This window comes from Athene noctua, chromosome 17 (assembly GCF_965140245.1).
Source record: "Athene noctua chromosome 17, bAthNoc1.hap1.1, whole genome shotgun sequence".
Taxonomy (NCBI): domain Eukaryota; kingdom Metazoa; phylum Chordata; class Aves; order Strigiformes; family Strigidae; genus Athene; species Athene noctua.
In genome coordinates, this window is record NC_134053.1 from 11,863,941 (window position 1) to 11,888,864 (window position 24,924).

General features: G+C 45.0%; 2 protein-coding genes across 11 annotated transcripts in view; both read right to left on the reverse strand.

The window, feature by feature from the left end:
• Positions 1–1,893: 1,893 nt before the first annotated feature.
• ANHX (anomalous homeobox) lies at positions 1,894–12,379 on the reverse strand. Its single transcript, XM_074921521.1, has 8 exons — positions 12,119–12,379; positions 11,348–11,472; positions 11,025–11,148; positions 9,582–9,768; positions 8,966–9,101; positions 8,393–8,694; positions 3,996–4,083; positions 1,894–2,122 (listed from the first exon to the last, which is right to left on the reverse strand). The coding sequence occupies exons 1-8, from the start codon at positions 12,365–12,367 to the stop codon at positions 2,092–2,094; spliced, it is 1,242 nt and encodes a 413-aa protein (XP_074777622.1). The 5' UTR covers positions 12,368–12,379; the 3' UTR covers positions 1,894–2,091.
• A 1,992-nt stretch (positions 12,380–14,371) lies between these two features.
• Positions 14,372–24,924, reverse strand: part of DEPDC5 (DEP domain containing 5, GATOR1 subcomplex subunit) — a 47,702-nt gene continuing 37,149 nt past the window's right edge. For 9 of the 10 annotated variants that reach the window (XM_074920839.1, XM_074920836.1, XM_074920837.1 and 6 more), the window contains 7 exons: positions 24,038–24,146; positions 23,517–23,741; positions 19,453–19,622; positions 18,311–18,482; positions 17,151–17,211; positions 15,996–16,078; positions 14,372–15,161 (listed from right to left, as the gene is read on the reverse strand). In XM_074920839.1, the coding sequence (XP_074776940.1) occupies positions 14,866–15,161; positions 15,996–16,078; positions 17,151–17,211; positions 18,311–18,482; positions 19,453–19,622; positions 23,517–23,741; positions 24,038–24,146 (1,116 nt within the window). In that variant the 3' untranslated portion in view covers positions 14,372–14,865. The remainder of the gene's footprint in view (positions 15,162–15,995; positions 16,079–17,150; positions 17,212–18,310; positions 18,483–19,452; positions 19,623–23,516; positions 23,742–24,037; positions 24,147–24,924) is intronic. The other variant, XM_074920831.1, reaches the window with a different exon arrangement.

Sequence of the window (24,924 nt, forward strand, 5' to 3'; positions counted from 1 at the left end):
CCAGACAAGGGCTCCCTTGAGGCCGGGCGGCCCGCGGCCGGCGGCGGTGCGGGCCCCGCGGGGTCTCGGCTCTCCCCGCTCCCGCGCACCGCGCCGCTGCCTCAGCCCCGCCGGCCGCGCGCGGCCCCGCCCCGCTCGCCCACGGCCGCCGCGCGCCCGCTCGCTGTTGCTATGGCTCGGGCGGGGCGCGGCAGCCAATCAGAGGGCGCCAGGGTAAATTTGTCGCTGTTGCTACCGGCGCGGCGGGCCAATGGGGAGGAAGGGGGGGGCGGCGCGGGCCGCCATGGCGGCGGGCTTGCCGCGGCCGGGAGGGAGGGGCGGGCGGGCCCGGGCCTCGCCTGTTGCGGGGTGCGCTGCGGCCGCCCGGCACTTTTCCGCCCCGCACACCAGCATGGATTCAGTCGAGGCCCCATTTTCGAAGGAAATAAACGTAATCGTGTGCACTGCCACGCACCGCTGCTGTAAACACAAAACATCCAACGACAAGAACGTGGCATTCCAGGTGAGAGCCGCCAAAATAAAGGGCGGGCAGGGTCTCAACTCGCACAAGCGTACACAGGACCGCTGGTGCTAGGGTTTTAATACGTAATTAAATACATTATCACTTCACACCCTTATCTGGACAAATGAACCCTGAAGAAAGTCATTCGTAACCTTTATTCGCTAACTTCATTACAAAAGGTACCGGAGGCATCTACTTCGTGTATCTCAAGGCTAGAGTTCTGGCAATGATCACCCCTTTTGCAATACAAAATTTAAAACCAGAAGTAATACGAAGGGAAAATACCCAGAAGACTGCCTGGTGACTTGCAGCAGTAGCTTTAAACCCGCAGCAAGGGTCTGCTTTGCTACTTCATGCCCCACCGCTCTAATACACAATTCTGCTTTTTAGTCTCCTAGAGAAAGAAAGGAAACGAGGCTCCTGATCCGTGAGCAGCGTGAGGATTTTAACAGGCAGCCCTGAGGCTGGGTTAAGAAAAGTACTGGGCAAAAGGAGCAGTTGTGCAAGCTCCCCAGGAGAGCCTCAGCGAAACAGCTTACCCCTGCGGAGTAAGCAGCCTTCAGGCAAATACAGCATCAGTCCTACACTTACTACCGCGTGTAGGAAAGAGTCTGCACCACTCACGCTGCACTGCAGGGCGCTCGTCTGAAAATGATGTGCTCGCCTGCTGCTGCCTGGTGTCAGACTGCCGCAGACCACCTGAAGGGTGACAGAATTGCCTTGGCAGTTTCAGTCCATCCTGATCTGGGGACGGAAAATGGATCAGGAGGGTTCAGCAGTTCCCACCTCCTCCGTCCATCCTTCTTTCCCGGGCAATGGGAGTTGCAGGTAGTATTACATATTGACAACACTGGTATGCCCTCCCCCAGTCCCACAAGACCACTGACTTTAGCACTGCAAATTCTGCCATGCTCCAGTTTGTGTTATCTGCGGCACCACAGAGCATGGAACACTCTGGAAGTTACACCCAGTAGTACAACAGAAGATGATGATGGGAAAATACTGCTGTTTCTCTCAGAGATGAGAAACAGCAGTATTTTCCCAGCACTTCACTGAGACTTTATTTTCCAGGCCTGAGAAAAAGTTATCCAATATTCACTGCTAGGCAATGTAACTAAATTTACTCTTTTTGAGTACGAGAGCTTCGTATACCTTCATGATGCAATTAAGGACTCAGATCTGACCAGTGCTATGGGTAGAAATATGTAACTGCCACAGAACCAGCAACTTGGTAGTTTTAGCATCTACAGTGCAGCTTCAGACTGTTCCAGTAAAAACCTACAATCCAAAATGCACCTTTTGTTTCTTCTAACCTTTCAAAATTCTTAATAAAACTGTCACTAAAACAAACTTTGCAACCATTAGAAAAAGCCTTAATCATTCTACCTCATTCTCTCTCTTCATCTCCATGTTAAACCCCTCATTCATTTAAAAACCAAAAAAAAAAAACCAAAAAAAAACAAAACAGGAAAGGATGGAGTGTTTTCTGGGGAAGTGCAGACCACATCGAGCGTCTCTGCAGGCAGGTCACATTCGTCCCCCAGCTGAGAATTCAAAGAGCAGCCATGCTCCCCAGAATGTGTCGTTGGTTAATGGATCACCAGCTGGATCCTCCAGGACCTGAAAGACACAGGAAGGAGTCAAAACTTCACCACATACAATCTTTAATGATGCTGTGGCTCACAGTGGAAGAGCTCCTTTGGGCAGAGAGAGTAGCACAAGACTGTGGCGGGAGGGAATGTCAGTGGTGAGGGCTGTGTGCATGAAATGACAAAGCCCTTGTTCCCTTCTAAGTTCAGGACATAGGTGTAACAACGACAAGCACAAACAGTGCACAGTTCAACTCTTAGTAATTCAGAGAAGAGCAATTCCCTTCCCTTTGCCCAAAGCATTGGCTCCTATAAAAGCTAGTAAATGACAGTGGGTAAGACTAGGATGAAATAATTAAGAAGGGAGTCATCACCTGAACAAGGGAGCTCTGTTCAGGCAGAAATTACACAAAAATGAATTAACTTTTGTTTGTTCATTTGTTTTCTTGTTTTGTTTTACTCTCATTTTGACTCTGATGGGATGCATGACCTATGAAAAGGAAATTGAAATTCATGTGTGGACAAAAGGAAGTGTACATTTGCACCCCTGTGGTTCAGACACAGGAACATCTGCATATTCCTGCAACAAGCTCAGGGCAAGTTGATTCAGCAAGAAACAGTGTCCAGGAAGTCTGTAGAATGCTGTAAAAATCATTCAAGCTCTTCCTTTTCCTACAGCACACAAATGTGCAAAAACTGCTTTTCTGAAACCCTGAACTGAATAATTACTACAAAGATTTGAAGAAGCCCCCTTTTGACATCTACAGGCATCACAGAGTATCTTGCTCCCCAGCCCACATTGCACCGAGTGTCATGTTTCTACACCACTGCAAAATCAGTGCAAGAATGCAAAACAGCAAGATGAAAAATCTAGCTACAGAGACTGCATGCACTGGAAATCTTAGAAAAGGCTCATTCATTATTAATGCCCAAAGCTTTCCTACTCATCTGGCTCACATTATTGCTGGTAAAAAGGCCACTTTCCAAGATACAGATCTTTATATTGATGCTTTCAAAGGCTCAAAAGAGGTTCTGTTACTGCCCTCAGAGCTGCAGCCGCTTCCTATAATGAGGCCAGCAGATATGGTCTCCTGCTTTTCAAAATCTCTTTTAAAAAGGTTTTTTCCAGCAGCTTACACTGCAAGGGAAACAGAAATGGATGCTAACTGATTGTAGACCAATGCATGTGAAGCCAAAAAATAGCTCAAGGTACAGTTTAGAGAGGGCTTTCTTGGGTCCTATTTTTAGGGAACGTTTAATTCAGAATTGTGCTCCCATCCACTTGAAAGCACCACATATCTAACTTCTCTACTGCCTTAAAATCACCATAAGAAGGCATGCAGATCATGGAAGTAACTTCTTTTGTCATGTCCTATAATAATACTGCTCTGTACAATGCTATCAGCCATCTTGGAACATCACAAAATCCCTTCTCAGCAATAGCACAGACTTGGAAGTGAAAATTACATCAACAATTTTAAGAGGTCTGAGAGAGAACTCAAAATCTGCAGAACCCCTCAGAGGAGAGGACCCTCAAGCAGCCATCTTCCTGTTATCTTTTGACAATGATAGGTGAGCCCTCCGTTGTTCAAAATTTAAATGACACTTTTGATCTGCACAGGTTGTTTTGGCCATCATTTCAATAACACATTTAGTAAAATCAGGATCTGACAAGCAATCCAAGTGGAATAAACAACAAAAACACCTCTCTTTCTAGTGTCTGCTGGATGCTACCCAGGGAATGCCCAGCTTGCTCCGAACTGGATTCTAAAAGGTATGTTTAGATCAGACATGTTTCATATTAAATACAATGTGAGATTTCCCATCTCCTGTGTGAGAGCTACAGCTGGAGAGTGTATATAGGGCTAAGCGCCTTTCTCTGAACATCAGGTGTGTTCTCTTACCTGGCTTTGTCCCAGGGCTTGGCTTTCTGCCACGGAGGGTGCAGAAACAGGTGGGCACTGAGGCTTGCCAAACACAGTCTGACAGGAACTGGAAGAAAATATGATACACAAATGCATTTGTATTTATGCTCTATTCACTACTTACTGTAACGTTTTGCAGCAGGACAAGAGGGGCTGCTGGCAAGACTATTCATTCAACAGAGTTCTGTTGTTTACAGACCTGCCCCATTTCTCCAGACTGTTATGGCCTGAAAATACAGATTGTGCAGTGGGAGGACTAGCCTGACCAGGAACAGTATACAAGGTTTGCATCTTGATTTGCAACTTTCCTTATGCCCCCAGAGGACCCTCCATAAACAAGGAGATGTCTACCAAAATGTCTCTTTCCTGGAACATACTTTAAAAACACAGACTTTAAGAGTCAAAACATATAAACATGTGGCTTTAGGCATAGCCATAACATTGGCTACTATAGCTTTTCAAGGCTGCCAGTGGAGAGCCTGGGGACATGGCTTCCCCATCCACACCTCCCCTGGGGGCTCGGCCAACCTCTTGAAAGAGGTCACAGTGTGCAGGCACTGGGTCAAGTAGGAGACACTGGGTACTGGAGGATGGGATGTTCTCTCCCTTCATCACCAACTCAAAAGTATCTATACTCCAACAACACTGCCCGTACCACCCCCAGGAACAGCCCTGGGTATGAACGGCCATACAGGCCCAGACCAAAGGTGCCAACTAATAAGAGCACAGGAAAAAAGTAGAAGCAACTGGGCAAGTGTCAAGTTGTCCTTCCTTGGAATGGCCCCCAGGTTCCAGCAATCAGTCTTCAGACTTCTATGCTGGAGGCTGCATTCAGGCAATTACGTGTACTAATGACAAATGGACTCAACCTCCTGGCCCCCCAAGAATTCGCCTCGTCCTTTTTCATAGCTCACTTACATTGACATGCACAATGCCCTTAGCAACAAATTCTGTGATCTAATGGTGCAACATGCCAAAAAGTAGCTCCCTTTTGTGCATTTTGAACTTGCTGCCTGCCACTGTTGGGGTGCTGGGTTTTCAAGAGGGGAGAGCCTAACAGCAGGAGGATTCCTAGCACTCGGAGCTGGAATCCCAAAAATGCAGGCAGAAGTGGTAAACTGCTATGAACGTCTCAGCACTGGTGTTTTCTAAATCAATATGCTGGCTCATAAATGCAGTCTGTCTTGATCCACAGAGTTCAGTGTGCTTTTCTGTTTCAAATGGGAAGCATGAGAACTGCATGAACCATTAGCTGAGCTACATTGTGCCTGTCCCAACTCAAGGATTGAAGAGGATACACCACCACTATCTGTAAAGGCAAGCATCTGTTTGGTGTCCCACAGGGACTTCCAGTTCGCTAGCTGGAGCAAACTCTCCTGTCAGGCAGCAGGAGCAGATGGAGACAGTCAGCTTCCAGCCTGGTTCCCCCTCACACTCCCACCTCACAGCCCTGTAGATCATAAGAGGTTTGGATACAGCCCAAGTGTGTAGGACTGACTGTAAAAAGCCCATGAAAGAAATCACCAGGAATTGTTCTAATAAGCTTTCAGGCCAAGTCCTTTCAGGGTGAGCACATTTTAAAATGAGACGAGCAGATTAAGGATCCTTTGGCTTACTTGTACCTCTACCCCTGCACTTATGAGGAGGGAGCCACAGGTGCTGGCAAGGCAGTGAGACCATAACACTAAGTCCACTCCAGGTGGGTGACCCTGGCTAAACAATTCCCTTCTCTATGCTTTACTCTCATCTGTAAAGCAGAGATACCTTCACTGCCCTGTCTTTCCAGGACAGCAACATTCATTTGCCTTACAGTTTAAGCTGTTGATTCTTTCATGAGTGCCCAGATGAGAGATGCTCCTTGCAATATTATTGCTAGAGATGACTCCGGTGACAACACTTCTTTCTAATCCAGTAGCTGTTAGAGGGCTCAGCCTGACAAGAAGGTGATCATCATTCATTGCTATTCACTGAGCAGTGATCTTACCCAAGACTACCTGTGCAAGGTCTCTTGGCTCTCTAGAGAGGAACTGCAGAATACCCTAGATGAAATTGCAGCTTAAGCATCACTCATTTCTAAAGAGATTGATGTTCCATAGCATTCATGGTGTTTTGGAGAGTTCAAGATTTTGGGGGAAACTGGACCAGGCCACTAAACAGGGTTTATGAGTACAGTTCAAATAACTATCTTCACCAGAAGGTGTCAATGAAGCAGCAAGCCCTGCCCCTGCCAGGAATACGATAAAGGGTGTGTGGATTCCTGGCACAACCGACATACCCAACAAGGAGACATTCACCATAGATTTCTTCTACTGGTGGAACATATTTTAAAAATAAACATGAGCTCACTCTAGAGTCAGAACTTGCAATTTTAAATCCAGCCAAAATATTGTCAGCAAGCCTCACTGATATTCCATGATCTTTAGCCACTGTTTAAAAGTGTGAATCCTACCAACACAGACTGAGGTGGATTTACAATGCCCAGATCTGTGTTCTCCCCAGCAATTCAGAATGAGGCATCTGACATGAGTGTGAACATCTGTAGACCCCAAGTCAACTAGGAAACAGGGATAAATGGCAGAAGTGTTTTTAGCAGGGAACTGGGAGGCAAAACCCCACTGATCTCTATCTCCAGTGAATCACTGCCTGCCCTTGTTGCTTGACAAGCCACAAAGCCTCTCCGTGCTTCTGCTTCCTCATCTATAAAGTGGGAATAAAACTGCTTCTACCTATCTCTCTGAAATATTATTGACAGTGTCAGGCTAGCACAAATGCTGGACAGTGTCAAGCAGAAGGGTTATGAAATGGGGCTGCGGCTCCTGCTCTGTCTTGCAGATCAGTAAATTAAAAGAACCTCGTAACGTCTGTTTGGCAGTGTTTATTTTTACGTAACGTTATGGAAGTTGTATAACATATGGAAGATGGCACAGATTTTTGTTGTTTTGCATTCTGTGAATTTATCTCAAGTCCCAGAGAAAACCTGCAGTCTGAAACATTTGTTACAGGTGGAAAACAGAAAGACAGGCACTGTTCTGTCTTTCTGTCTTCCAATTTGGAAAGCTTGCACTATGGAACAATCATGTCATGAGGTTATGAAGCTACAAAAACTATTTTAGGATTAATTATGGGCCCTACCAACCCAGCCCACAGAATCAGCTCTCACTGGATCAGTATAGGTTATGATTTTCTGCCAAAAAGAAAAACAGGCAAATAGCTCAGAAGCTAAACCTGCTTTAAAAAGAGAGGTTCCTATCTTTCCTGATGAGACTGGTCCCAAATCTCCTTTGTGCCACCACTGTAAAACACATATGCGCTCATCCAGCATTTCCCATTTCCAGTGCACAGATATAAATATCTGCAAAATATGATTGACACAAGGAGAATCAGGCCCCTGGAATGAGATGCGTCACTACACTCTTTCTGTAACCCTCTTCAACAGGGGGATCTGGACAAGGCTAGACCCACAGCATCATTGTTACTCCTGCCTTTAAGAAGCCCTGTGCTTTCCGCTGCCTTTACCTGTGGGGAAGAATAGATTCCAGGGTCCCTAGCTGTTCTTCTCTAAAGATGAAGCTTTCAACCTCTAAATCTGACTGCTGAATGATTCTTCCTGAACTGGCCTCAATACAGCCACCTTGAGGGACTCTGCTCAAGGGAGCTCTGATACCTGCTGAAATAAATGCTCGTATTAGAGACAATTACAGTTAACATGACCCCAATCTCTGACCCAGCTATTCCTCCCCTCCTTGCTCCACATTCACCAGAGGCTGGATGAAGGCAGCACTTTCTGTTCTGTTAGATTTACAGCAAAAGCAGGTGGACATCACTTACATATCCTATCAAGGCTATTATGAAGAACAGGGAGAAGAAAAGAGACGGTGGGAATGTTGAACAAGACCAGACAGGAAGGAAATGGGGAGAGAGGAAGAATAGCAGGAAGAAAAAAGGGAAGTAAGAATATGTTGCTAAAGACGAGCACCACGTCACAGTTAGGAGTTCACAGCTTCTGTTCAGGCAACCTTTTAAGAATGACAGGTATTTAAAAGCTCAGAAGTTTGCAAACTGACAGCAGGCAATCCCCAAAGGGACTCTTCCAATGGAAATGCTAAAAGGAATCCGCCTTGTTGGAAAAGTACCATCCTATGGAAGCAGTTACATTTTAAGCAAAAGAGTAGGTAGGAATGTGTGTTTCAACTCCTTAAATCAACAGGTTTTCTCACTGAGCTACTATGGGAGCAGAACTCCAGAACCCAAGGTAAGCCCTGCTCCCATTTGTCATGATGTTGGAAAGTCATGTAAGTGAGCAAGAGTGTTTACAACAAAGGGAAGAGAAGCTTGAAAACTCTTAAGGTCAACAATCTGGGTGCAGTTTTACTAACCTTCCATACTTGGGGTCCACATGGAGCCAGAGACTCCTCTGGTGCTGCAAGGGGCCTGCCACATGGCCAGCTGCTCACTCGGGAAGGTAAGGGGCCTGCAAGAGCACCGGGCAAAGTTATCCTGCTGGGGGCTGGCATCAGCACTGCTTGCTACTGCTCCAGGCTGCAAGAGAGCCGAGTTAAAGCAGGTTCCTGGTTCCAGCATAGACTCCGTGCAGAAAGCTACAAGCTGTTCAGTATTGTCAGAGGTCAAGAAAGCCTTGCTTGCCCTTGCTTCATACAGCTGACTGCTCTGCATAAAGCTGTAATGACAAAGAAAATAAATTAGCCAGACATACTGTTTTGCAAAGAGGAAGGACCCCCCAACGGAAGCTTTGAATCCTGCCCCTGACAGCTGGGAGATTAACTGCTAGATGCTCTGCCTGCCTATGCTGGGGATGAACCGTTCCCATCTATGGAGTCAAGACTCTTCAGTATGTCCCCTGGGAACTGACATGAAAGTCAGATCCATGAACAATTTTAAAGGTTGCATCATCTCTGAACTGTCACTGTAAAGACTTTTTCATACATCACCTGGATTCCAGCATCTTTAAATACATTCCTTCAGGAGGCTTATTATCCAGATCTGCAGCTGACTGCTCCCACCCAGGGTCACAGGGCATGAGGGTTATCTCCATTTGCTCAGAGCCGATACCTACACAAGATCCATCTGAAAGATGCAGGCCGGACAGGTGAAAGAACACTAAGAGTTACTCCAAAAAAACAATGAAACAAGTCTAATTTGCCAAATGCAGCAGGTCCGTCTTATTCCCTGTGACTGAAATTTGGTCAAGATTCTATGAAGGGACATAGACCTACTCAGTCTTACTGGACTACTGCCTGGATCCCAGAATCTGAGAGCTAAAGCTTGCTGCCTTCCATGTATTTGCTTCCATTTGGTGCCCCTTCTGAGATGGGCATCTCTTTTCACCTGTCCTTACACAGGCCTTGTCAATATTTGCTCCTTCTACAGAGTGACAGCCTTTAGCCAAACAATGAGGCACTCCACTGAAGTAGACGCCTCTAGTGTCCACTTGATCCATCAGCATAGAAGCTGTTCTGGAGAAGAATAGCCTTCCCTACTGAGGGAATTTAAAATTGTTTTCCAGCTTTCTGGACCACATCCTAAGCCCGTTAGGAAGAGACAAACCTGCAGTTTGTGCAGCGTAGTATCCGTTATCTTGCTGCTCCTTTGTGTGGTAGGTCAAAGCCCTCTCAGGCCAGGAGTTGTTGAGTTTTTCCGTATGATGGAGGCAGGATTTTTGACGTCGACGATAATTTGCAAACCAGTTATAGACCTGAGTTGGCTGCAAGTTCATGTGCTGAGCCAACTCCTCCTGCAAACCCAGGTGTAGGGAGAAATCAAAGGAAAAAGAATAAACCACATCCAAATAATCAGGCTTTTCCCTTCAGTTCTAAAAGCAGCCCAGCAAAAGAGTTTTCAAACTCAGGGACATTTGTTCACTAGGTCTCAGATAAGTCTATGAGGAGACTGATCTATAAACTCAAAACAGTTGCTGGAAAACACACATTCCACCCTGCTCCCCTAGACAGTTTGTTTGCTAAAGGAAGCCATATACTGTTATTTTCTATTGCTCTATTTAAATGTAAAACCTCGCCAAAGCATGCTCTTCCCACAGAATGACAGCTTCACATCACTAACATTACACTAAAAGGATAAACATTAATGCATTTACTATATTAAATAGTTTTCACAAACTGTGAGCAGTATAAATATCTGTATCATGTTCACAGAAAAAATTCTGATGTATTAAACTGTTAAATAATGAGATCACATAAGTAAAGAATGTATTAGGAAATTAACGCATAAATGATCATTGCCTCCTGACCTTTTCAGACTTAATTATGCAGCTTCATTATGCTCCCAATTCAGATTGGTTTTTTAAAATGAAAATTTGGAAGTTGTTTGTGCTTTGTGAAAAAGGGTAAGAAATAAACCATCTTCACACTGCAGAACTATGCACTAGGCCACCCTGCCTCATGAGATGAGTGTTGGAAAAGTTGAGCATCACAGAGGCAGACTTTAAAATTTGAAGCCTTCACCTTGCAAGGTAGTAATCAACAAGGATTACTGAATTAATTCACACATCACTTTCATTACAAATTTGTCCCTGTCCAAATATGGTGGATACACGCACACATCAACATGGCCCACTGTGTTTTCAAATTCTGTGAATTTAATGTGATAAATCAGTACAAAATATATTCTGGTAAGCAAAGTGCAATTTTATACAGGCTATAACTCAGTCAAGTCAGAGCTATTTATCACTGTAATATAACTCTTATGAGTGATGGTTGTTTCGCTGCCTATGCTCAATCACTACAAAATTAGAACTGTTAAAAGCCCAGGGAGGAGTTTATTTACCCTGATCTTTTTGTCCAAAGCAAGTGAAATTACTTAGCATTAATTTGATGATTTTTTTAAGGAAACATTTTGGGAAAGATCAAATATGGGGAATCCCAGCCCCACTGGGGCTTCTGAAAACAAGGATTTAGAATGAAACTAGTTATAGATTGCAGAGTTCTGCTTTTCTATGACAAGAAGACTTGATTGGAATTAGCATATCCCTACCCGCTGTTTCTTGTTTGGATTTGTTGTCACCTCTGTAGCAAACCTGTGCAGCTGCTGGCGTACTTCATCTGAATAGTTTCGACTCTTCAAACCTTCAGGACAAAGGGAAATAGGTGGAGGATTCCTGTACACAGGAGAAAACAGGATTTAAAAGGGACGCAAAAAGAGTCATTCACATTGCTACAAGTGCTCAAAACGCCAAGAAAAACCTAGCTCCAAGAAGCAGCCATCTTAAGATGCAAATAGAGCCTCTGCATCTCTACCCCTGTACCTGCTTTTTTCACAGCAGAGGAAAAAATATCAGTTTCCCCATGCCATGGTACCTCTTCCTGCAACGGAATTTCTGCAGCGGTGTCAGAAAATCTGTGTGGTGTTTCTCCATAACCCTCCGGTAGTGAATCTCATGCCAAAGTTGCACCAGCTGCTCCTTCTCCTTTGCCTTGCAATACTGAAACAAAAGAGTATGTAAGCAAACTCTTTCCAGGTAGTCAGTCAGGCTTCCTATAAAGGAGAAAACCCTCAACAAGTAGAAACTTACTCAGAGATTCCTCCTGATTTGACAAAGATGGTAGCATTTTCCAGGTATATGGCTTGCTGTACCTTCTCTAATGTACATGGGGAGCTGCCTGCCTAATTCCTTCTTCTCCCCTGGTGAAAAGGGCCACATTACCAGACCTAGAGGCCAAAATCCCTCACCTTGAGAGGTGCCATGCAGCCTTCCTCCTATCTTCCCATCCTTGGCAAGACCTCTAAACTTGGCCTCCCCCAGGCTTTTATATCCTGAGCCCTAAGTTTTTCACAGACTTCAAGAACCACCACATTAGAGAACAGAAATCCTGCTTTCACAAACTACAACCAACCCCATAATCACCCAATCACCTTCTTCCCTTTGGCTCATTAATAATAACTGCAGGTAGCAAAGGCTTTATCCTGTGCTTCAGGTCAATCAATACACAGATCACCTTCCAGTGCTGTACGCCAGCTGGAAACACTCCACGTGCTGCAGTTTGGGTACCCCTCCAATAACAGCTCTACCTACTATTTTTCTAATACTGCTTTTTGTCTCCATGAAGAAAGAAGAAACACATCCCTACCTCCAGGAGTCTGCAGGCTGTATCATGCTGCCCATTATGGACATGAACGAGCACACAAGCTCGGACAATGTGGATATTAGTGAGAAAATACATCTTGTGTTTGCATCCCATCATGGCCCCAACCAGCTTCTCCAGACTAGGAGATGAGGTCTGGAGGTCCTGGCAAAGCTGTGCTGCTAGATCCAGCAGCTTGGCAGGCGGGGGATCCTTGTCTTTATTCCTCTTTAACATGGCCATGAACTGCTTCATCCTTACGTCCTGCTGAAAGACTTTTCTATGTAATGCACAAAGCTGTGGTTAGATAAAAGCTGTTATCTCCTATTTTTAGCTTCTATGATACGTGGTTTTTATTTTTTAAAGGAAAGAAAATTACTGTGCTGTTAAAAGCAACCTGAGGACCAAAAAACACTTAAAATAAATCTAGGCCTAAAGCAACCCTGAAAGGCTAAAGCCACACTAGGTTTGTAGTTGAGAAAACTGAGCTCAGAAAGACATTAAACTTGACCCCAAACTCGGAGGCTGGAGGAGGCCAAAGCCGGCGGGCTGCTGTGGGGTGCTGCACTGCGGGCCGGCCCCAGCGTTCCCCAGTTCGGTCTGTGTGCGCGGCTGGGCACACTGGGGCACTGCAGAGAGCCCAACACCCCCCCCCCCCCCCCCTCCTCCGTGGCTCCAGACCCTCCCTCCCGGTCAGATCAGGGACCCCCCCAGCCAAACCACGATATGGAGCTTTACATCCACTGCTTAAGGGTTAAAACTACAAGAACATTAAGCCCAGGGACATCCAGGTGAAATTAATGAGGTTTTTCTCCAAAATGGCACGGGACAGGCCCGGGGCAGACGGCGGTTACAGCAAAGTGTGACTCAAATGACCATCGCAGCAGTTTTTCGCCCATTTTCCTGGGAAAAAAAAAAAGAGACCGGCGCGATCCCCCACCCCTGGGCCAGCTCCAGCCCCGCCGGACAGAAGGGGAAAAAGCTCTGAAATACCTGCGAGGTTGAGGAGCGGGGACACCCCGGCAGCCCCGTCCCCTCCCGAGGCAGCACAGCCCGGGGCGCCCCGGAGTCGGCCCCGGCCTCCCGCGGCGAGGTCTCGGTACCTGCCCCCCCGCCCCGGTACCTGCCCCCCCGCCCCGGTACCTCTTCTCCCGCCGCAGCGCAGGGAAAGGCCGCACGGGCTGCGCGCTCCGCGGGCCCCTGCGCGCTCCGCGGGCCCTGCGCAGAGCCGGCTCTGCCCCGCACGGCCGCCAGCCCAGACCTGCTGCCGGCGGAACCCCCAGCCCCGTCCGCAGGCTCACGGGGGGGCAGAAGCGCTTTGCAGCCTTCAAAGCGGCCGCGGTGTGCAGGTGCGGAGCCGCTGCGCGCTGCCCGGGCCCTGCACAGGCGGGGGGTGCCGCAGGGCTGCCCCTGCACCCCACCCCCCTTAAACCGCTTTGAGAAAGCAACTGCTGCCTGCACAGCTGCCTTCACAGCAAAACTGTGCAGAGGAGACGGCAGCGAGTCGCTTTCATGGCAGAGAGCAGTTTTTAAGATGTTAATGGGGATGAGACAGGCAGTGATGAGCTGAAAGAAGAGGCCTGCAGCTCAGCCCCCCTCTTCCAGGTGGGAACCGGCTAAAACCGGGCGAGTCATCCCGATTCAGTTCAGGGGATACAACTGCAGCAGCTATGATACTCCTTGAATCGGCTCTGGACACCACTGTCAGCCCTCTGGTGACCCCCGTGGAGCGAGGACAGGTAACACGAGCAGGGACCTCGCAGCAGGAGTCACCAGGCCCAGCACTGTGCTGCGGGGGGCTGCTCGGGCACCCACCCTGCGTCCGCACCGAAACAACGCTCGTGCTCAGCCTGGCGCCACGGCTGAGCTTCCTCTGCAAAGACAAAGGCTACGTACTTGAGGGTAGGCATCTTTGTTTTGCTGTGTGCAGATATGTCCTAAAAATCGGCTCATAATTCTCCATGTTTCTCCAGTTAGCCACATCTTGTGTTCAGTTGCCCTCGATTTCTCCTCAGGTTTGGATGTGGGCCTTGCAGGACACTAACTGGCTTCTTGCTCCTGCTGCATGGCACTGTCCTAGATCCAGAGCTGGAGATAGAAAGTTCTGGGTGCTTAAAGGACAAAGCCCCACCACTTAACCTTGAGCATTTCATTATCATGCTGGACATAAGCAGTATTTCCTTTTGGTAATTACTCTCCTTTACTACCCAGTTCTGTATTGCTGTCTGGAGTTACAACAAAACATCAGATTACTTGATTTTCTTCATTTTTACTTATTTACATGTATGAAATTTAACAAGTGTGTCTCACATTTTATCTTACATATTCACACAATCAGGTACACCTCAAAAGGGGAAGAGGCAGGCTGCTGTCAGGCACATCAGATCCAAATGGCACCAAACCTTTCCAGCCATGGTAAGCTGCTACCATCACACTTTGTGCCGAATCTAACTGCCCTTGAAAACCATCTGCACTCTCCCTCCTGCACCTCTGCTCTAACTGAAGTTTTGGCAATCAAGAACTGCAGCTACTTGAAACCAAGCTGAGGTCAGGTGATAGCTATTGGCAAGCCAAGAGCTCAGATTCTTTTTCCAAGGGCTTAATCAAATTCCGTTGAATATCAACAGCAATATTGATCACGTCCTCTTGGAGCCTCAAGATGAATCCAACACAGAAACCCTTTTCCAGTCATCCTTCACCTCTACTTCCTTGCCACAAGGTAAAGCTTCTAGCTGCCTCCCTAAGACCCTATCTCATGGAGCACTAGCATGCATCTTATCTAGACAATCAGTCCAGAACAAAACGAGCCGGCTATCTTTGTTCCAGCAAAAGTCTGTAAAGTCTTTCAGCAACCGATCAGCAAACTTCTCATCCCCAGTGGCACTGGACCGCCACGTTTTTGTCAGCATGGTGTTGTAGGCCCAGTTGTAGCCAATGCGCTCTTCACAGAACATGTTCTGGTTGGTGGAGCTAGTGGAGTTGCGTCGGCGTCGCTGCTGGCCACAAGAAAATTTCCGCTTGGAGTATGGTAGCTGCAAAAACACTGTCCCTGGAGGAAACAGACAGGACTTTAGTCTTAGGCAGACCTAAGTCCCTACAGCTGGTACCTGAGTCATTAAATTCTGAAAGGGAAGCTGGACTGAGTTTTATTTAATTGCCTTTTAGCAAGACAAAAAGGGATACACTTTTCCTCTTTTGCTTTTACATGCTACTTCTTCCTGCGAATTGTAGCACTGGGAGAGAGTACACTTAGTCTTGCCCTGCTCTTGGTAGAAGGGAATGAAGCAAAGATGTAGGCTCTGATTAATCTTTTAAACTTTACATCAGTTTCCATTCTCTTCTGCAACTTTCCAAAATCTCTCTTCCTGTCACTGTCTTCATGTCTCAGCAACCCCTCTGAACATACAGTCATTTTACTGTAATATGCCATGAAGTGCTGATAGATCACCAACATTTACGAAGAATGAGAGTAAGTGGATCCTAAATGCTCCTACACAGGGTGTAGAGATGTATCTACAACTGATCTTAAACATGAGAACAGCACTGACTTGTCACAACAGCTTTTCCTCCTTCTAGCCTCAAGATACACATTTATTTACACTGCACTTGGAATATTTTATTTCTCCATCTCCTGGAAATAAAAGTTTCAGAAACACTATAAAGCAAGATTTCAAACCAATGCCATTGATTAGCAGAAACACTGTGCTTTTCATACTGCCTCTCCAGTTCTCTGGTTTGTGTTGGCTGATACACCTACCTGTCATCTGACTAGAGACATAATGAGGACCAACGTCACTGACACAAAACACAAACTGTATGTAAAATGGTTCTTTTGTTTGTAATAGCCTCCTCCTTGCCCCAGTGCCTGCCAAACATTGCTCACCTGTGACATGGATATACTGGGGCTTGTTCTCAGCTGGGAAGTTGAATGCAGAGGCTGAGTATTTATCTTGCACAAATCCAAATCTGGAGAAACAAACACCAGGGGAATTTAAAAAAGAAAAAAAAAAAAAAAAAAAAAAAAAAAGAGCTACTCCAGCTAGGATTCCTTCACCCCTAGGCAGGGGGACCAGGGAAAACTTTCCACAAAGGCTCCCTTTTCTTATGGTCTGAAGGCAAGGGGAAAAGGGATAAAGAGAGCTGAGCTTCTCCACATATTCTCCACCCCTTCCAGGCACAGTGTGAAAGCTTGTAACTCCACACTGATCTCTGTCCTAACTCGTGCTGGAAACAAGAGCACCAGTAGCTCAGTCTGGGAGGGCACTGAGCAGTCTGACAAAACGGAGCAGCTGCACATGAATGAGGGAAGAGCAAGAGTCAAGACAGACATTCCCTGAGTGTGTTTCAAGCTGTAAGATAATTCTTCTCATGCTGTGCAGTATTCCACTCAGAACTTCTAGCAGCTCACCTGACCGTTCTTTGCTGTTTGTAGAATACTTTTTCCTCTCCTGCTTTCTAAATTAATGAAAGCTTATTTCCAAGCTAAAGTCTATTACAAAAGGCAGTCTCTGTCATGAAAAAAGACCTTGGCAGCAACACCACAAAACAAACTGGCAGCTCAAGCACACAAAGGGATAAGGCTAAATAGTATTCAGTTTGCAACAATTCCTTTTTAAACTGGGCACAACCTCCTATGTACACCTTGCATCCCAGTCGCCTGCCCACTGTCAGTCAGTGGTTGTCATCCAGTTCAAGACTGTGTTAAGTACACATGAAGGAAATAACTGTCCCTTCTCAGAAAGAGATCTGTCTGCTTCTAAGTTAGAATACCAGGGCACCTTCCAAAGGCAACACCCTCCCTAGGAGGAAAGTATGGTTTGCTAATGAATGACAGGCAGAAACACTACCTGCCCCTTGCAGCCACAGAACCACCTCCAGGTGTTCTAGTTATATTTTAGTCTAATAATCTGCAAGCAGACTTCAAGCGAGGCAGACAGCACAGAACCCATGTGATTCAGGAGTGACTGTTCAGCACAGGTCTTCATCCTACATTATCCAGGCAGATATGAACCTTTCAGTCATTCTGCTCCGTACATACCTGTGTGCTATTGCTTCCTGAAGGAGATGCATACGGTCCCAGTATGTTTCTGGTTCGAAGCCTGAAACAAATAAAAAGGTAACAATTACCTAGTAAAGCTACTTTATTTCCCTCTTTTTCAAGACTTCAGTTTTCATCAGAAGACCCCTGTGCACTTTGGTTTTTTCTAGCCATTTCTTTTAGTCACATTTTGTTCTGTCTGCTGTTCCTTGAATGCCATCTTATTAGAAACATGTCTTGTACACTCCAGTATCAGATTCATCCCTGAATTTAGCTTTTGTGTCTCTTGAGATGGAGAGGAACATAATGGGGGGGCGGGGGGGGAGCAAGGAAAGAGAGTGGGCTACTGTTTATCACTAGTGTTCTGAAAATATTAAGTTTAAAGTCAGTGGGGCTATGGTGACCCATATATGGAATTGTCACTGACTGTTTTACATTTACACCTGGGTCAAGGGTTAATGAAAATAAAGAAAACCATCACCTTTATTATTTTAAAACAGAGCCATCTGCTAATTGTCCCTTCTCAGGATGCAATTTTGCACCTCTGCATGGAGACAGAGTTCTCTGATCTTTGAGTTTCCACCTGAGACTCACTACAACAGCATCACTCAAATGGGCGAGGTCATATTGCAGAAGAAGAGATTGCAGTTTCTAGCTCTTAATCTCATGTGCAAACACTCTTACCGTGAATGTAACCATGGCAACAACAACAAAAAAAAAAGAGTATGGCAGTCGTGAAAGGCTAATCTCACTGAGGGGGAGAATAAACAAATGCAGGATACAAATGCAGAGCAGCTGTGGGCAGGGTCTACCAGCAAAACAGCCTCTTACAGTATAACATCATGCCAAACAGAGTAACTACTTGATACTGGCTCCATAAGGGTATGCAACATCATGGCAACAAAGATCACCGGGGAGACAACCTTTCCTGTGCCATGGTACTTCTTGTCACCAAGTTCATACCCTGTTGCACACTGATTAGCTGTCAGCACAGCTTCCTCCCAGCACCACCCTCCTGAGGGCGGCTGCTGAAATGTAAAAACAGACCCTTCATCCAGCTAATGCACGTCTGGTAAAAGGTTCTTCATGTCAGCTACATGCCAGAAGGGATCTGCTTGCAGAAAAGGATACCAAGGGATAAAACAAAGAACATTTCTTACCATCAAACAAATGCTCACTACCCTCCTTCAACAAGCAGCTAACATTGAGTGGGATGAACAACTGAGCTCGAAGTGGGTCTCCGTATAAGTAACTGGGCAACGCAAATGGGCCCTCCAAGACTGGAACCAGCAAGAAACCACAGGATGTAGCTTTCCGATGCCAACCCTGAACCTAAGAAAAGATTCAAACAATGAATCATACGACATATGTCAAACTGAAGAAGGACACTTATGTGCATAGGAGCAACTCATTCCCTGAGAATAGATCAGACATGCTCAACTCTCCATAGGCTCAGCTTGCTTTGCATGGCAAGCACACAAGCATCCTTGTAAGCAAAGCAGTACAAGCACAAGACATCAGGCTTTCCTTTTTGAAGTGCCACATCAATCAGAAAGCACTTTAAAATAGGACATTTTTCAGGAACTGATTCAGCCTACTTATCATCAGTGGCTAAGCACTGCTGCTTTACTGGAATAGTGCAATAGATCTTAAAAAAAAGCAAAACCAACCACCTAGTGCTATCTGGCTGGGTGGGGTAAAACCTGGTGTTAAATAATCTAAGTTTTACAGAAGCTACAAAAGGGAAAACAAAAAGATAATCCAAAAATTAAAGCGTGACACAAACCAATTGCATTTTCAATTCAAAATATTTTTAACAAGTTTAAAAAAAAAAAGCTAAAAAGCATTGTTGGACAGGAAGAACACATTTCTTGGAAAAGCCCTGTCACGGAGGCAATTCCACAGAGATTTAAACTTCCAATGAGATTTTCAGGTTTGGGGATAGAAGGAATGCAATGTGAAACAGAATCTTTTCAAAAGATCCAGATGAGGGCTTAGAATTTGCCTAAGGGAGACTTAAATTTATTTATCACCTTGACCTGTACTGATCTCTGTATAGTGTGCATGAAACCCACTAAGAGCAGAACACTAGCCTGCAGACAAAATGACTATAGATAGCATGATAAATGATGCCCAGATGCAGCAATGCTAACACCACCAGTAAAATGACTTATGGAAATAAGGGCAGATCCAGCCCACTGTCTCTCTCCTAATACTACCCATGACAATGTCCCCAGTAGCCTAAGGGATACAGAGGCCAGACGGGCATGGCTACGGCCACCCAGAACACAAGGACTCTTACCATCTCAAAAAGAACAGCCGCAGTCACTGCCATCCAGTGTAACTTGATTTCAAAGGCAGCGTTCAGGGAGAAATTGCCATGGTAATAACAACTGCACCACTCCAAGCGGTCAGTGCGGTTATTCACATCCACATCAAGCGTCACTGTTCGTTGCTCGGGCACTGTGGCAGCTACTCAGCCAAGGAATAGGGGTATATTTAAAATATGCATTAAAGAGAGGGTGGAAGACAGGATGAAGAAGAAACAAGACAAGCTATTTGAAATTAATTTGTCCTCCTACTCCTTCCCAAATATTTTTTGGGTAGCAGAATAGTCCCAGAATGCTGCTCATCCAGGTCACAAAAGACAAAACCCTGAAGTATTACTCATATCAGGGTCTGTACCACAGAATTACCTCCCCAAGCAGTCAAAAGACATTTCAGCTGCAATAAAGAGACAGAACCAAGAGTCAAGCAGCTAATCAATAAGCAGCTGGTGCCATGATTAAATATGGCTGGGAAACATCAGCTCCTTCCTACCCAAGACATTCCGAATTGGTTTTAATATTTCTGTATGTCCCCACCTGAAATTACAACAGGGTGCTGTTACACAGGGCAGGAGCATTCCAGGACTTTCCACAGCTAAAGGAGATCAGAAGTTAAACTTCTTGTTTCTTTAACCCCATATCACCACATTGCTAAAACTGCACATCCAACACATCTTGTAAAAGCATGAAAAGTCAGCCAAGGCTCACGGAGCTGCGTTACGATCACTGCGATACCTTCTATTGCTTTGCAGTAAGTGCTGGGATAGTGCCCAAGATCCAGCTCCCTTTGTGCCCTACACCCCAGCATCCCAGTGAAAGAATCTCAGATATGAGGCCAGAGAGGAAAAGAAGCACAGAAAGTGGAAGTGACCCGACTGGTGTCACACAGCAGACTGCAAGGCCAGGGACAGAACCCAGATCTCCTGACTTTGAGACCAAAGTCCTGCTAAGAACCACATTGTCACTTTCAACTTTTCTTTAGGCAAATACGTAATCTGACATTTCTATAATGTCAAAAATTGTCAAAAAACAAAGGGCTGCAATACTACTACTGAAAAACCTTTGCCCATTTTTTTATTGCCTGCATGAGGAATGGATGTTGTTATTTATTGCTTAAGTAGAGGAAGATGTACACCCTCTAATATGGTCAGCTTTTAAATGATCTTGTAATTTAATGGCTTAATGGCATTTAAAAAAAAAATGGTTGAAGTTCTTCCTCAAGAAGGATAGAAATTTCCCACCTTCACTTCTACTGCAAGTTAGCTGGAGACAGTTTTCAAAGTTACAAGTAAACCCTTTATATTGCTATTACTGCAGCAAGAAAAAAAACAATAAAAAAATGGAAGAACATCACCCAGTTTTGTTTTGTAACTAAGATCCACTTTTGTCTTTGGGAAATGTATCATCTGCAATTTCTGAGTTGGTCTGGTATTGTGAGACAGACCAACACCTCATGATTTTCTTTTTCTCGCTCCTTTTCAGTGGAATATCACTGTGAATACAATGCTTGTGGTTAAAAGGTTACGGTGCCAGTTTTGTAACAAAATATGTTGGAAAACAACATCCCAAAAGCTGTAAAGCAAAAGCAGCTCAGTCAGGTAGATGTTGGTCATTAGCTAAGAGGTCAGTGATAACACCACAGTCCCATGTGCCCAAACCAGCACACTGTGAAGAATGAGCTCCCTGCTCCCTTAGACTGTTCCTTTTTCCAGATAACGCAGACTCCCCATTAGGGCTGGAGCTTCTCTCTCCACCTTGTCTGCTGCTGTAACTCAGGAACACAGTCCAACCAGGTGAGCTAATCAAAAGGACCTTAGAAACTGATGAGAAATATCCATGTGTCTGAATTCAGAAGCTCCAGATTAAAACCAACTTAGTTTTAATAGAATAAACTCTGGCTTCCATAGATCTGATTTTAATCGGACTCACCTGCTTCCCAATTGTCTGGTACCATTGAGTATTTAACTGATGATTTATTAAGTAAATCGGAGAGGAGCAGGCAGGTTATTCTCCAGCCACAGACTACACTACATAGATGACTACAATTGCTAGTGCATGCATTGCTATAAATCAACAGGGACAAGATTAGCTATATCACAGATCAGACTTCCACTGGGAAGGGAAAGGGAATAATCACTGGGCAAGTGGTAGGGGAATTGGGAGGGATAAAGATTTTAGAGATACATGGAGCTTGTTCCAGAGCTCCCAATGCTTGCATGCAGTTTTATGTCACAGCCTGACATTTAGGGAAGGTGGGGAGGGGAAGAATTAAAAACCACAACCAAATCAAAGCCAAGAGAGGAACAAATGAAGTCACGTGGACCAGAGGTCATCTGGGTTTAGTAAAGCTCCTTGCCTCAGATGAACTGGTAAAGGTTTTTTTTGAATACTGTTTAGAACAGGGACAGCACAGAAACATCAATCAAACCAGTTCCTTTGTAAGAAAGAAGTTCCACACTGGATTCTCTAAGAAAAAATTATTCCTGGAATAACCAGACTGCACGTAAGCAATTTGGAGGCATTTTTCATTCACTCAAGGACTGCAAATTTATTAAATAGAAGAACAGACATAATTCCAACTGAAATGAAAAAGGAGGGTTACACAGGTGTGTAACTACATCACACACTGAGTGAATACACTCTTTCCTGACTGGCATTAAAGAACAGGTGAGAGGGGCACTAAAGCACCCTTCTTTGCCTGGTTCCCCAGGTGCAAGCTTACTGAGCCTCAGTCTTCTCATCTCACAAAAGAGGACAGACAGAGAAAAGTGAAGTGGTTTTCTTGGGCTAAACAGTGAGTAAGAGATCAATGCAGGAACAGGATCTGGCCCAAGCACTTCCAGCCTTCACAATACTTTCATGCCAGCCTACGTTCAGGCTTCAGCTCTGGCCAATCATTGAGCTAATGAGGTTGGACACTAGCCAAGGCAACAGATTTATCGTGTGACAGGGAAAAATATCCTGCATATGTTGGCTTCAGGGAATTAACCATTAGTTCAAACTTCCTACCCTTAATGCTTTCCCATTTCTGATGCTGTTCCTCTTCAAACAAGGCTTTCAGAAATACACAAGGATTACTGTAACTTCAGGTTTAAGAGATACTATACAAACAGTAAATCGCTTCTCTTCAGAAGGTCAAACACACAAAACAGGAGAACAGCAGAATTTTATTTTTATCCTTAACTGATAGGCCTTTAGAAGATGCATCCAAATAAATCTGAAGTTGCAGTTCCATAGCAATGATTTTTCTCATAATTTTAAACAGGGAAAGAGGAACAAAAGCAAGTGACTCAGGCTGGCCTGGAAATGCAACAAAAAGCTGACAAAGCAACACAGTCAGTCATGCAGCCAGTATGTTTCACGGGCTGCCAGTGGTAGTCAGTGTTATACTTCACACATTACAGAACTTTAGATATTATAATGGTATCCTGCCTGGCAGCAAGATCTTCCCTAGGCAAACCCTACCACTTCCACACCGCAGGGATCATTTGCAGCTGGGCTTCCCAGACTTTAATATAAGTAGCTTGGCTATACATGGTTCAGACTAGCCAAGAAGTCTCCAGCACGTCAGAGAAAACCTCTAACACGTCTGGATCTCACTGTGGCTTTTGCCCTTAAGCAGCAATTAGACAATTATACAATTTTAAGTACAGTTTGGTTGCTCTGCTGTTCTCACAACTTATCCCTCCATGCTCATCACAGGTTGTGAAAAGTCTCTCTGGATCCACAAGAAGACAAGGTCAGTATTTTCCTCTCTGAATTCTAGAGGATGGCATGGGGGGAGGTTCATGAACAAGGAATATTTAAAGAACACTTTTTATGGTATTCCAGTACTCAGAAGCAAAAATTGCCTGCTCAGCCAGTGAAACATACCTCCAGCATATGAGAACAAGTCCACATGCAAGACACATGTAAGGCCAGCATGAAATTTGCAGCTTTATTGCTGGTCCACGTGAGATCATACCCTTGGCTGGCTGTTCTTCCCCTTTCAAACTATCCCCTTGAACTTCCCCAGCTGTCACCTGTGCTGTGCATCTACCTAATAGTGCAGCTGCCTGGCTCCGTCCTCCGAAACTGCGGCTAAAGGAACTGTGCCTACTTGCATAGGAGGCTGGGCGGCTGGGCAGCCAGGGCAGGAAAAACGCTGGGATTTCCGAGTGCAGGAGCTCTTCTGCCACAAACGCCACCTCAAACCATTTCCTCTGGAAGGCAGAGAAGTCATCCATGGCAGCTGTGTGCCACATCGCAGGCTGCTGCATGCCCACTGAGTAAAAAGCAAGGGGGAGGACAGATTACAGTTAGAAACATGTGCTCAAGATCAAGAAAGAGATGTCATTCTCTCTGAAAAAGAGGAAGGAAAAAGAATTAGGTTATGGTGTCTGCAATTCCTTTGGGGTTTTTTTTAAACCAAAAAGGCTGAATTTCTTTGACTCTCTTTACAGCAGTGTTTTTGGTTGCTCCCAAAATGTATTTCTGCTGCAGCACCCTTAAGAATCAAGTTCAGCTAGTGATTATGCAAAGGGATAATGAGGAAAGTTCTCGTAATAACACAATGCTAACCTCGGTCTGGTTCTTTGTCCACAACAATCTTGTAAAAATAAAAGCCATAAATAAAGGTTCGTAAGGCTTCTCCAGATGCATGGACAATAAGCTGCTCTTCTAGCATTTTCTGAATAAAAAAAGAGAACAGAGCAAACACGATAAAAAAGGAGAAGTCACTCTTCCGGCCACATAAAAAGGTTGCTAGAGAACATTAGGAAATCATTTTCTTTTTGTTGACATCTTTTTGCCCAGATATGTGCCTAATGAGAATATCAGCAATGTTATCTCTTGATATTCAGCAAATGTAGCAAGTTCTTATCTCCCTGAGAAATTGCATTTGACCTTTCTGCAGATGTCTGTCTTCCTCCCTTACCCTGCTCTGGTTTTATAGATGGATTTATAGAAAGGTAAGAGGTTGGAAACATTCTAAGTCCTCTGTTAATTGAGGTGGGATCTCAGCAGAGGAATGAACTCCAAAACATTTCCAACCTTCTGCCCCTGACACAGTTCGATAAGAAAGAAAAAAACCTCATGAACACAAACAGTGTATCTTGCATAAAGTGTGTATGCTTCAGCATCCATAAAAGAGACTGTTCTTATTGCAACTTCATTAACTGATTATCAGAAGAAAACCCAAAACTACAACAAAGTCACATTGTAGTGCCTCATAAATCTAACACAATGGAAAGCAGAAACTCTACCTTGTAACTGCTAGTTAATCGGAGATAATACGCAGTGTTATCATCACATATAAGTGGGAAAATAATATATATTACTACAGAAGAATATGCTGCTGCTTTGTGACAGGGAATCCAAAAATGTCATCATTACCCCATATTCTGTTGAACACTGTTTTCAATACCTATCGATAAGAGGATTTTAAGAAGAAACAGAAATTATTGCTA

What these genes read in the sequence shown, in the direction of transcription:
- ANHX (XM_074921521.1), bottom strand. Translation starts at nt 12,367, where the DNA reads ATGAAGCAGTTCATGGCCATGTTAAAGAGGAATAAAGACAAGGATCCC. An exon ending in CTACGCTGCACAAACTGCAG is followed by an intron (nt 9,102 to 9,581) that starts GTTTGTCTCTTC and finishes TGCATCTTTCAG; the next exon opens with ATGGATCTTGTGTAGGTATC. An exon ending in AAGCCCTGGGACAAAGCCAG is followed by an intron (nt 2,123 to 3,995) that starts GTAAGAGAACAC and finishes TGTGTCTTTCAG; the next exon opens with GTCCTGGAGGATCCAGCTGG.